The sequence below is a fragment of the Nycticebus coucang genome, chromosome 22 (genome assembly GCF_027406575.1).
Source record: "Nycticebus coucang isolate mNycCou1 chromosome 22, mNycCou1.pri, whole genome shotgun sequence".
Taxonomy (NCBI): domain Eukaryota; kingdom Metazoa; phylum Chordata; class Mammalia; order Primates; family Lorisidae; genus Nycticebus; species Nycticebus coucang.
This window is the reverse complement of record NC_069801.1, coordinates 14,704,205-14,717,804: the sequence shown is the minus strand read 5'-3', so window position 1 is coordinate 14,717,804 and position 13,600 is coordinate 14,704,205. Positions and strand designations below refer to the sequence as shown.

Genomic DNA, 13,600 nt, shown 5'->3' with positions numbered 1-13,600 from the left:
AATCAGAGGGCTAGTGAGAGGTGAGGGGGAGGGCAGGGTGCACAGGACCAGCTCAACCAGAGTTTGTGTCTCCCAAACTTTTTTTCATTTCTTCCTTCACGTTAAGACAGCAGAGTCTGGCTTCCTGTGTCATGTGATGTGAACCAGCATTTGAAGTCACCAACCTGGGTGATGTTAGACTCACAGAGATGCCCAAATTAGTACACCAAATTGCAGAGTCTTAGGCCAGGACACCCATCCCAATAAATTCAACTTGCCCCCAAAATTATGTCCATGGTTGAGGAGGCTCAATATCTACTCCCACTATTTCTCTTCTAGATTTTTGATAATATCCTGTTTCCCCGAAAATAAGACAGTGTCTTATTTTAAGGTGTGCTCCCAAAGATGCGCTAGGTCTTATTTTCAGGGGACATCTTATCTTTCCTGTAAGTAAGTCGTATTTTTGGAGGATGTTTTATTTTCGGGGAAACAGGGTATAAATCAGCAAGTTCTTCCAATTCTTTCTGGAATAACCCTTCTGTTTTTTATTCCAGAAATCCTAAACTTGAGGTTGCTGTTTACTCACCACTTGTTCATCAAATACTGAAGTCCTACTTCGTGCCAGGCCTTGTCTTAGGGGTGCTGGGGATACAGCAGTGAACCAAAGTCACTTCCACTGGGGAATTCACTTTCTATTGGGGGATAACAGAAGAAATAAATAAAGAAATGTTATATATAGTAAGTTGGGTGGTGCCAGGGATTATAAGTAATTCCCTCTTTAACCTGACACACGACTACAATTCTAGCACTCAGGGAGGCTGAGGCAGGAGGATCACTTGAGCTCAAGAGTTCAAGACAAGCCTGGGCAAGAGCAAGACACCTCTCCCCAATTCCCCAACACTGCTCCTCCATCCCCTTTCTACCCAAAATAGAAAATCTAGTCATGCGTCATGGCTGGCACTTGTAGTCCCAGGTACTCAGGAAACTAAGGCAGGAGGAATGCTTGAGCCCAGGAGCTTGAGGTTACTATGAGGTATAATGACACCACTGTACAGTCTAGCCTGGATGACAGAGGAAGACCTTGTCTCAAAAAAAACAAAAACGAAAAACTAATGCTGTCAAAGCAACGGTCCCATCATGAGGCCTCCTGATTATTGTATGTCAGCAACCACCGGGCCCCTTATCAACTGTGGGCACCATGCGCAGCAGGTGTGCCAAATCACCCTCCCATTTCTGCCCAGTAACCTACCCCAGATTCTGTTTCTCTCAGGGCCTACTGTCTGCCTGGTACCAATTTCCATATTAATTAAAGTTCTCTGGTTGCAAGCTACAGCAGCTTACTCTGGCTAACTAAAGTGAAAAGGAAAGGAAGCTGGGGCCGGTCTGTGGCTCAAGGAGTAGGGCGCCAGCTCCATACACTGGGTGTGGCAGGTTCAAACCCGGCCCTGGCCAAAAACTGCAAAAATAAAAGGAAAGGACGCTGGATGACTCATGAAATAGAAAGAAGACCCATCCACCAGACCTTGAGAAGGACAGAACCCAGGGAGTCTGGATGGACAGTCTCTTGAGGATACTGAGGACAGAATGGCTCTGCTCCAGCTGCCTCAAGCTATTGCATCCCTCTGCCAAAGATTCAGAGTCCCAGGAGAGAGTCTGATTGGATGGTTTGGATTTTGTCCCCACCTTTGGGGTGGGGTCTCATTGTGATTGGCAGTTCCACCAGGACCATACAGACTAAGAGAAGGATTTTCCCCAGGGGAAAAGTGGAGTGTGATGATATGAAAGGGAAGGAGGAGGGCTGCTGAGCAGAGAAAAGCAGTGACTTCTGAGCTCGTGGGCCTCTGAAGACATGCTCCTGCTGCATTGCCCTCCTTGACCATCTCCTGAACATGGTCATCTTTTAAGGACCGGCTCAGGTGATGCCCTGTCTGCAGCTCCTGTAGAAGACAGAATTAGTTTTCCCTCTGGTGCTCTACACCACACCTCTGCCACAGATGCTCACACATGTGCTCACTGGTCCCCTCGGGATCACCACTTAGTCTTTTCAGTGAGCACAGCATTAGAAATGTAAATATTTGCTAAATTGAATGTGTTGAATTCTTTTGTCTCCTGTAAGGATTTGATAACCATTCATTCCAACCTGTTTTGAGCATCTCCAGGCATCCATGGGGCGTTTGCTGCTCTAGTGGTTTCTCTCAGATTTCCGACAGCTCCCTGGTTTGTGTTGGAAGATTTGCCAGGCACACCTGAGCTGGTTTGCTTTGTTTGCCGGAGGTGTTCTTTGTTTTTGCATCTTCTCTTGCTGGTTTTTCTTTAGGGTTGTCATTTCTCTTTGTTTAAGGGATCTCAGTTGTTTGTTTTGAGTCCTGGTTGACAGGAAGACACATTGAACCCTGACATACTGACCTCCAGGGTGTCACTTATGTATCTTCCAACAATTTACAACAGCAAAATTCATATGATTAAGACTTGGGGGCTTACAGCAAATATCTTCAGAATTGCCCCAATCCAGTTCAGGTTTTTCTGGATTTTTCTCTAGGAGTAGTTTCAGCTCCACAATTTTATTGAATTGGCTTGGATTTGGTTTTTCTCCCCAACTTCACAACAGTGGGCCCTTCTTCCTGCCCCACCTCCAAATTAATAGGCATTTCTGATTTACTATAGCTGATTCTAGAAGTGCCCTTGTTTCTGGAAACACAGTAGTGAACAAGATGCTTTGATTGTTTCTGCAGGGTCCATTCTCCCTGTTAACACCTTCCTTGCATTTTTGTTTAAGGAGCCACTCCTTGCATATTGTGAAGTGTCTATGTAAAAGAATTCGAACTCTGCAAAATAATTTGAGGAGGTTTATTCTGAGCTGAATATGTGTGTCCATGGCCCAGAGAGCCATGCCCAAGAAGCTTTGAACAAGTGTTGGGTTACAGTTTGGTTTTATACATTTCAGAGATACAGGAATTACACGTAAAGTCATAAATTAATACATGGTGGGCATATATTGGTTTGGCCCCGAAAGGCAGGACATCTCAAAGCAGGGAATTACAGGTTATAGGTGGGTTTAAAGATTCTTTTACTGGTTAAAGAAATGAAGATTTGTCTAAAGGCTTGGAATATTTTAAGTGAAGGAAGTCAGTTATTCGGAGACAAGCCACCAGATATATACCAGACACATACTCAGACTCAAGTGATCTGTTAAGTGAATTGGTGGCCTGCAGGTGTGATTTAAGCTTTGCCTTGCATAGCTTTAGGCCTGTTAATGAGTTACAAAGGATATCTCCAAGAACGTAGAGGGGCGTGACTAAGTATGTCTGAACTCCTTCCTCATGGCCAGCAATTCAGCTTTAGGTTATTTCTGGGGTCCCCTTGGCCAAGGGGGTTCAACTCAGTCACCTGGGGAGCTTAAGATTTTATTTGAGTTCACAATAGCAATTGTGCCATTGGGTGAGCCCCAAAGGTTGAGTCAATCAGCTTCTATATTATCACCTTGGTGACAATCCATTGGAACAAAGCTGAAGACTTCTGGGCCATGACTGTGCCTCCTCTATCCCCCACCCCCACCGTGAGTGAGGAAGCAGGAGGCCCTAGTGGCACTTGTCCCCATCTTCCAATCATGAGAGAAGCCAACGTAAGAACAAAGTCGGCCTTGGGAGAGAATAGGATGGAAAGAGCTACAAAGGAAACCGAGCCAAGGCCATGATCCAGCCACACCAGAAAGCCTTCATACCTCCAGAATCTTCCCTGGCTTGAGCCAATAGACCACTTCATTATTTAATTTAGGAAAATTGGTTCTTTTGTTACTTGCAATGGAAAGCACCAATATACAAATGTATATTATCATATAAAAAGCAACTTAACAAATGTGCATGTTTTCTTTCCTTTATTCATTCAGCAAACGTTTATTAAGCACTTTTTCTCTGCTAAGCACTGAGAATACCGTGATGAATCTTCTACTCCCATGGAGCTTAGCATCTAAAAATGGAGAGAGAGAGCCCAGGTGCGATAGTTCATGCCTGTAATCCCAGCACTCTAGGATGCCAAGGCAGGTGTATCGCCTGAGCTCAGGAGTTTGAGACCGACCTGAACATGAGTGAGACCCCTTTTTCTACTATAAATAATAAAACTAGCCGGGCATGGTAATGTACACCTGTAGTCCCAGTTACTGGGGAGGATGAGGCAGGAGGATCACTTGAGCCCAAGAGTATGAGGTTGCTGTGAGCTACGATGCCATGGCTCTACCCAGGATGACAGAGTGAGACTCTGTCTCAAAAAAAAAAAAAAAAAATCAATCAATCAAAATAAAAGGAGAGAGGCCAGGTGCAATGGCTCAGCCCTGCAATCCTAGCACTCTGGGAGGCCGAGTCAGGTGGATTGCCTAAGCTCAGGAGTTCAAGATCAGCCTGAGCAAGAGCGAGACCCCGTCTCTAAAACACAGCCAGGTGTTGTGGTGGGTGCCTGTAGTCACAGCTACCAGGAAGGCTGAGGCAAGAGAATTGCTTTGAGCCCAAGAGTTTGAGGTTGTTGTTAGCTTGACACCACAGCATTCTACCAAGGGTGACAAAATGAGACTCTGTTTCAAAAATAAATAACAAAAGGAGAAATAATAATCATCAAATTCTTTTAAAATGGCGGCTCCTGTGGCTCAGCGGGTAGGGCGCCGGTCCCATATGCCGGAGGCGGCGGGTTCAAACCCAGCCCCGGCCAAAAAAAAAAACCATAAAATGCTAATCAACTATGATGAGTGTTATAAGGGAAAAGTCCAGAATATCTTTAAAAGCATGGAACAGATTTCTGCAGCAGAGACAGCAAAGATTTGGGCTACCTTTCCTCGGTTATTGGGAGGTTATTACTGGAAAGTACACAACAGCCCAGTCAGGGACTACATTACCCAGTGTCCTTGACATGTGAGTGATCATGTGACTGGTGCTCAGCCAGGGAGTGTGAACGGAAGTGTTAAAGAAACAGTGCATCCAAGATTTGGAAAAAATGATTCTGTGTTTTGTATGGAACCAGAAAAAAACCCGTATAGCTAAGGCAGTTCTTAGTAATAAAAATAAAGCTGGGGGCATCAGCATACCAGATTTTAGTCTGTACTACAAAGCCATAGTGCTCAAGACAGCATGGTACTGGCACAAAAACAGAGACATAGACACTTGGAATCGAATTGAAAACCAAGAAATGAAACTAACATCTTACAACCACCTAATCCTCGGTAAACCAAACAAGAACGTACCTTGGGGGAAAGACTCCCTATTCAATAAATGGTGTTGGGAGAACTGGATGTCTACATGTAAAAGACTGAAACTGGACCCACACCTTTCCCCACTCACAAAAATTGATTCAAGATGGATAAAGGACTTAAATTTAAGGCATGAAACAATAAAAATCCTCAAAGAAAGCATAGGAAAAACACTGGAAGATATTGGCCTGGGGGAAGACTTCATGAAGAAGACTGCCATGGCAATTGCAACAACAACAAAAATAAACAAATGGGACTTCATTAAACTGAAAAACTTCTGTACAGCTAAGGAGACAATAACCAAAGCAAAGAGACAACCTACACAATGGGAAAGGATATTTGCATATTTTGAATCAGACAAAAGCTTGATAACTAGGATCTATAGAGAACTCAAATTAATCCACAAGAAAAAAGCCAACAATCCCATATATCAATGGGCAAGAGACATGAATAGAACTTTCTCTAAAGACGACAAATGAATGGCTAACAAACACATGAAAAAATGTTCATCATCTCTATATATTAGAGAAATGCAAATCAAAACAACCCTGAGATATCATCTAACCCCAGTGAGAATGGCCCACATCACAAAATCTCAAAACTGCAGATGCTGGCGTGGATGTGGAGAGAAGGGAACACTTTTACACTGCTGGTGGGACTGCAAACTAGTACAACCTTTCTGGAAGGAAGTATGGAGAAACCTCAAAGCACTCAAGCTAGACCTCCCATTTGATCCTGCAATCCCATTACTGGGCATCTACCCAGAAGGAAAGAAATCCTTTTATCATAAGGACACTTGTACTAGACTGTTTATTGCAGCTCAATTTACAATCGCCAAAATGTGGAAACAGCCTAAATATCCACCAACCCAGGAATGGATTAACAAGCTGTGGTATATGTATACCATGGAATACTATACAGCTATTTAAAAAAATGGAGACTTTACATCCTTCGTATTAACCTGGATGGAAGTGGAAGACATTATTCTTAGTAAAGCATCACAAGAATGGAGAAGCATGAATCCTATGTACTCAATTTTGATATGAGGACAATTAATGACAGTTAAGCTTATGGGGGGGGAAACAGAAAGAGGGAAGGAGGGAGGGGGGTGGGGCCTTGGTGTGTGTCACACCTTCTGAGGCCAAGACATGATTGCAAGAAGACTTTACCTAACAATTGCAATCAGTGTAACCTGGCTTATTGTACCCTCAATGAATCCCCAACAATAAAAAAAATATATATATTTCATATGTTCTGTTAAAGAGTCTTTTAAAAAACCCAAACAAAAAATACTTCCTTTATATCATGGCACATCTAGTTGTCCAAATTTCCTTCATTGCCTCATAATTCCTCTTTTAAAAAAATTCAGTATGTTTTAAAAAGTTGTGAAACATACAAAACATGAAATGTATCATTTTCAAAATGTTGAAGTTCAGTGGCATTAAGATCATTAACAATGTTGTACAATCAAAAAAAAAAAAAAAAGAAACAGTGTATCTTCCGTCTTCTCTCTTTCAAGTCTGCTGGCCCATGTCAAGTCTGACTTTGAAAGACACATGTTAAAGGTGGAAAACCCTTCATCAACCTGGATCCCTGAAAGGCTTTGTGGAGCAGACCCCCCACCAATCCCTACCATTTCTACTCTTGCAACTTGCATTCCACTGTTACATGAAAGAGAAGTGCATCTGTGTTAAGTCACTGAAATTTGGGGGGTTATTCCTTGTAGCCCCGAACATCATCTTCGCTGATAAAGCTTCTTTGATGAAGTGACATTAGTGCTGAGATGGGAAGGAGATCACTAGGTAACAAGGAGAGAGTGTGAGGTGCAGCATTCCAGGCGGCCTTCCCAGCCCAAGAAGGGGCATGGTGTATATATATGAGGATTTAAAAGAAGACTGCCATGTACAACTCCCTCTCTGGGGTCAGACCAGTGCACCAAGAAGGACACCCTCCTGTGCTCCACTCCACATCTGGGGGTGCACAGCCTGCTCTTGTCATCGGATACATGGAGGGCACCAGGGCCTATGCAAAGTGCTACTACCTGGCCTCCCCCTTCCTCACTGGTTCTCCTGATCCTTCTTTGCTCAGCAGCCAGGACTATCCTTTCCAAATGCGGACAGGAGGGGTTAGTAGGAGGACAAGAGCTCAGGGTCAGCTTCCCAGAAAATCATGCCCTTTAAGGCCCACCCACCACCAGCCCCAGGTATCTCAGCTTCCTTTCTGCCTTTTCTGGGTGCCACCTCCCTCAGACCACAGGACCTTTGCACAGGCTGCCCCTCTATTTAAATTCTCTCCTCTTCCCTCTCTACCTAGTTAACTTCTGGAGCTCTCTGCCTGATCATTTCTTCCACAGAGAACCCCTCACTAACCCCTTGCCCTGATCAGACACCCCTGCAAAACACTCTCAAAGACCCTTGGAAATTTCTGGGAAGCCGCTTATCCCTATTTGTAAGTATCCATTCAGTGTGTATGACTGATATCTCTCTCCCCACTGGAGTGTGAGCTCCATGAGGGCAGGTTTTGGTCTCTGCTGTATCTCCAGCACACAATGGGCCCCCAACTTAGTTTATTGACTCAAAGAGCAATGAATACTCCTGGGAATAAGGTTATCCCACTCTACTCAGAGAGGCCTATAGGATTGTTAAAGCCAGTGTTTCTCAACCTTTTTATGTCATGGCACCCTTGAACATCGTGCTTAAATTATCTTGCTAAAAAAAAAAAGTAAAGAAAATATACTTACTGTGCTCCAAACATCTTTTAAGTTACTATTTAATTAATGGTCTTTAAAAATTTTTGAGCTCCATCTAAGACCCCCTCACAGGACACCAGTGTGCCAAGGCACACCGGTTGGAAATCACTGCTTAAAACTATGGGGGAAGCAACACAAGTCTGTGACCAGAAGTAATAAGATGAAGCAGATAATAAGGATAACGGTGATGATAGCAATGATGGTGACTTCTTGCCAAAAGAGAAGTTTACACCAAGAAAAAGAAGGCACTGCTGAGAGTCTGGACCCTGTTTCCTCCGCTCACCTTCACCCCAACCACCCTCCATCATGAAAATTAAAATCCATCAAATGGGATCAATAATCTTCTCAAATGCTGAGAGCCCTGGCCCAACTTCATACTATATCCCTGTCGGAGTAAGTGCTTTGAGCTCCCAGGTCAGCAGCTGCCTCCTCTGTGGCCAGGGAATGGAGAAGGGAAGAAGGGACTCAGTATTTATAGGCAAGGCCTCCTGCAAAGGACTTCACTCATTTCCTTCCCTTTTCATCTGGTCTTCAACCCTGAAGGTTAGTCTAATTATCTCCATTTATGGATGACAAAGCTGGGCTCAGAGAGGCATGGGATCAGCCAAGATCATACAGCCCATAAATGGAGGTGCTAACAACACCCACGCCCTGGGTTTGCTGGTCTTCGTTGCTACTGTATTTGTGCCAATGGGGTAAAGACCATAAAACCAACTATCTTTCCCAAATGACTGAAACTATCCCCCAATTCCAACTCCTCCCAACACTCTAGGAACACCTCCACCTGGAAGCCTGCCTGGTTTTCCTGCCTGCCTCTGGCCCTGTAGGCCTCCACTTTCTGCCACAGGTAGCAACCTGCACGGGCTTACAGGATTCAAAGTGGGTCACAAAAGGGATCATCCCAGAAACCTGTCCCTTCCTGGGAAACACCGCTTAGGCTGCAGCCACAATGGCTGTGGGGCAAACCTCCCGGAGAATCAAAGCTAATTTTCAGTTGTTTAGGAGATGGCTCCTCAGTGACTCACTGTTTGGGTTCTTAGAATCCAGGCCAGGAGCCAGGGGCTGCTGGGAGATGCCCTTGTTAATATCAAAAGGAAACTGTGAGCAAAGGTCTCCTTTCTCAGGAGACCATGACTCACAGCTGCTGGGTGACCCTGGGCAGGTGGACTACCCTCTGTGGCCCCATCTCCTCCCCAGGTCTTCTCTGAGAGGAGCCCAGCATGGAAAGAGTCCCAGGAGGAGTTATTAGCAGGAAATAAATGGGAGGGGCAGGTGTTTACTGGGCTTTACTCTCATGTTAAAAACCTTTCATCCCAACTCCTGGCCACGGATCCCTCCCATGTGAAAACAGCCCTCCTATCTCTGCTTACTCCCCGGGACTCTATCCTCTGCCTGGGTGGGGTCAGGGAGTTTGTGTCTGGATGCCTGGGTAGGAGACCCAGCCTTGGCCTGTCCGGTCTCCTCTCCAGAAGAGGGACTGACACCAGCCACCCTCCCCACGACCAGCTCCTGAAGCCTGGTAGTTAAATTCAGGGCCACAGCACAACTTTAATCATGGGACCTGGGCACTTTGACCTTCATGGGTCCTTTCCTCTATATTAAAAATTAAATTTTATGGGCAGCGCCTGTGGCTCAAGGAGTAGGGCACAAGTCCCATATATCGGAGGTTGTGGGTTCAAACCCAACCCTGGTCAAAAACTGCAAAAAAAAAATAATAATAATAAATTTTATGTCTATCTTGGTTTTGAAGACTAATATAAACCCAGGCTGGGTTATACCCATTCTTCTTCTGATTTTATAAGAAATTAAATCTTTTGCAGGTATAGGGGTGGGCTTCGAAAAGTATTATGGGTCTAAGCCTGGCTTTTCCTGTGCCTGAGAGATAAGTCGGCCCTGGTTGGGCCACCTGGGCCCACATCGTGGCTTGCCTCTTAAGCATGTGGCTCAGTTCCCTCCTCTGTAAGATGAGGTGATTGTAGCACTCACGTCATGGGACTGTTTGAGGGCTCACTGGGATCTTGCGGATGAGGGGCTCAGCACAGTGCTGGGCACATGGCAAGCTCTCAGTCAGGCCAGCTGCTGTTCTTGGTTGCACTGGAGTTTTCCATCCTTCTGGGAAGGAAACAGTGAGATGTCTTCTGTCCCCATAATATGAACAGGAAAACTAAGGTTCCAAGTAAGAGAAGGGACCTGCCCGAAGCCACATTGCAAATGGCAGAACTCCAAGGCCGTGGACCCAGCAGCTCTCAGACCTGCATCCTGATCGACCAGCCTGATCAAATCATCCCCATCGTGGATCAGGACGGAGAGGATGGGGGAGGAGAGTGGCTAGCCAGGGGCATCCTCGGTTCTGCCTGAGTGGGAATACAGGAACCAGACAGACCCCTTGGCACTTGTAGCTGTGACAATTGAACTTTCCCAGCTTCTCGGGCCCCAGTTCCTGCATCAGTCAGGTAGGGATGAGGAAAAGATAACAAGAATGAAAAGCATCTGCACAGCCCCCAGCTCACAGCTCAGTCAGTGGGATCAAGCCCCAGGATCGCCCCCCAACCCCGGGCACCACCCAAAAGCAGAGTCCACAGCTGGCCCCTCCCCCGGGGACTGGGCCAAGGTGGAAGAACCATTGCATCACTGGGTGCTCAGGGGTTAATGATGGGGAGTGAACCAGACCTGGGTATTTAACTACGTGGGAGGAGGCTGAGATCGAGGTGACCCTGCTGCTTTCTCCTCCTGGCGCCTTGACCCCCTCTCACCTGCTCCCTCAGCATGAAGCCTCCCTTTGTCCTGATCTTCCTTTGCCTCCAGGGTAAGTGACCTTTATGACCTTCAGCTTTCCCCGATACCCCTGGGCCTGGCCTTGCAAAGGCCTGGTGGGTACCAAATACTAAAGGTTACTGCCACTTCTGCCCCAGCCAGTGGCAGCTGGAGGGGAGGGCACAGGGAGAGAAGATGCAGCCTGGCTGGGGTAGGTGGGGCTCTGGCGGATCCCCTGGGCACACCTGGGATCCCTTCCCCACCCTCCCTTCCACTCTGGGCTCCAGCCTGCCTTGGTGGGCCAGAATCAGCCCCACTGCCAAACCATCAGGGGGGCGATTAGCAAATGTGTGCAGCGCTTCCCAGGGGACTGGGGAGACACGGTGCTCCTGGAGGAAGCCGGCGGGAGCCCCCAGGAAGGGGAGAATGGTGACATTTTGGAAGGTAATGGGGGAGGATAGGGGATGCTGGGGTCTCAGGTGCAACTGTGTCATCAGTGATGTCACTTATCACCACTGCTGAGGTAGGGGGCTACTTTTGGGGGAGGTGAACTTAACTGGACAATTGGAGAGATGCTAAAATCAGATTCGAGGGGACTCAGGGGAGCTGGCTGCAGAGGGCAAGGGGGCCCTGAGGGTCTGGTGGTGCTGGCCTTCCCTCCACAGTGGCCCTGGCCTGTGGGAACCTGGTCCAGTTTGGGATAATGATCGAGAAGGTGACAGGGAAGTCAGCACTGCAGTACAATGACTATGGCTGCTACTGTGGCATCGGCGGCTCACACTGGCCAGTAGACCAGACAGACTGGTGAGGAGATGGCTGGCAGGGGACAGTTGCTGGGTGGTGGGAGGGTCTGGAGCACCTAAGAAGTAAAGAATGACTTCTCTCTTGAGCTCCTGTGGGACCAAGCCCCCAGAGCTCTGGGCCAGCCCAGCCTCACAGGCCCATCGGGCTGACCGTGACCTTCACAGGTGCTGTCAGGCCCATGACTGCTGCTATGGGCGTCTGAAGAAGCTGGGCTGTGAACCCAAAATGGAAAAGTATCTCTTCTCTGCCAGCAGGCACAGCATTGTCTGTGGTAAGTACACAGCCCTGTGACCCAGACATCAGGGGGCAGCTTGAGATAGGAGCCCCCTCATGATGGTGACCTTGGGCCTCACTTGGGCCAGACCCTGGACTGAGGCATGGGGTGTCCAGTCACCATGTCATAGCGGGGAGGCCCAGATGCTCATCTGGCATGCAGGCGAGAGAAGCCAGGCCCCTCAGTGCAGTGCCCAGCTCCTGCCTTGGCCCCAGGTGCTTCCTCCTCACCCAGAGCCACTTCCAGCTCCAGCCTTAGGCCAGAGGAGCAGAATGGGCTGGTCTGAGCCAGGTCCTGGAAGATCTGGACTCATATAACCCTCCCAGGGCCTGGGCTAGGGCTTTGATTTGGGACAGTAGACTCTGTTCCCAAAGACCGATTACCCCCACAGGGGCTGTCAGGCTGGGCCCATTTGCTCAATTTCATTCTGCTTAAGTCCACTTGGACCGATTAGCTTTCCTCTGGTCCCTGGCCCAGGGAAGCAGCCTAACCCAAATCAGAAACCCAGGCCTTCTTCCTGTTACAAAGCCAGGAGCAACTTGGAAGGAGGGGAGGGCCTGGCAGGTGTGGGGCACGGCAGAGGATCTGGGAGGTCAGAGAAGACTCAGCTCAGACTCCAAGGTCTGTCCTGAGAGCAGCAGAGCTCCTGCACCATCCACTCACCAGGGCAGTGGTATCAGGTAGCAGTCAGCTCCCCAGGGCTTCATGCAAAGCCAGCCGGTCACCTGGCAGGATAAGTGAGGGAGGACCCAGGTGGCTGGGGACACAAGCTCTGGATTCTACTCAGGTCTTGACCTTCTACCTGCCATATGACACAACCTCAGGAAAGTCTCTGCTTCCTCATCTGTAAGATGGTGATCACACCCATGTCCCCAGCTCAATCCAGCTCCTGGCAAGAACCCCACAAAGGACACCGACTGATATGGCATCAGGTCCCTTCCCACTCTGAGTTTCACTGAAATAATAGGCACGGGCAGGACACTGATGGGAAAAGGCACTGGAGCGAGGTGTGGGGTGCAGTCCAGGGACCAGAGGGAGCCGGAGCCACTCTGGGCAGCAGAGGGAGGAGGAGGCGCCGATGGGCCCTTTGTCCTGCAGGGCTGATGCCAGCTCTGCGGAGAGTGGGTCGTGACCGAAGTCTGACTGCCAGGCTGGGCATGGGCAGGGAAATGGGCTCCATTCACTGTGATGGGGGCAGCCAGAGGGTCCTGAGCAGACCCCTAGCTTTGGTCCCAACTGTGGGTGCAGGCTGCTCCAGGACAGGCCATCTGCATGGGGCTGCTGTCATCACTTAGCTGTCCTCTGCTTGGTGGTGGCAACCCACGGTCAGCAATGAGCCTTACCCAGGGGGAGGTCTGGAAACCCGCCGGGCTGCGGGCAGATGAGAGTCAGTGAATGCCGTGGCCTTCCTGGGGTGGGAGAGGACTAAGGGCAGTCAGGGTGGGTTTGGGAGGGGAAACCTGTAAGGGCTAACTGTCGGCGTCCCCAGTGTCCCTGGCCCCAGCGTGTCCTGCTTATCTCTCCCCATCCCTGAGACACCGTGAGCATGGGCCCCCACACAGACCGGGAACATGGATCCAGGAGCAGCCAGGAGCTGCCATGTCTGTCCATGTCTGAGAGCAGAGTCCTGAGCCCCCGTCCCTGACTCGCTTTGTCCCATCCAGCCGGCAGAACCGCCTGTCAGCGGCAGACCTGCTTGTGTGACAAGAGGGCTGCCCTCTGCTTTCGCCACAACCTGGGGACCTACAACCGCAAATATGCCCATTACCCCAACAAGCTGTGCACTGGACCTACCCCGCCGTGCTAG

General features: G+C 48.5%; 1 protein-coding gene across 1 annotated transcript; it reads left to right on the top strand.

Annotated features, from left to right (window-relative positions):
- The first annotated feature begins 10,727 nt into the window (after positions 1-10,727).
- PLA2G2E (phospholipase A2 group IIE) lies at positions 10,728-13,600 on the top strand. Its single transcript, XM_053577245.1, has 4 exons — positions 10,728-10,767; positions 11,381-11,519; positions 11,684-11,790; positions 13,458-13,600. Exons 1-4 carry the CDS (start codon positions 10,728-10,730, stop codon positions 13,598-13,600), a joined length of 429 nt encoding a protein of 142 aa, XP_053433220.1.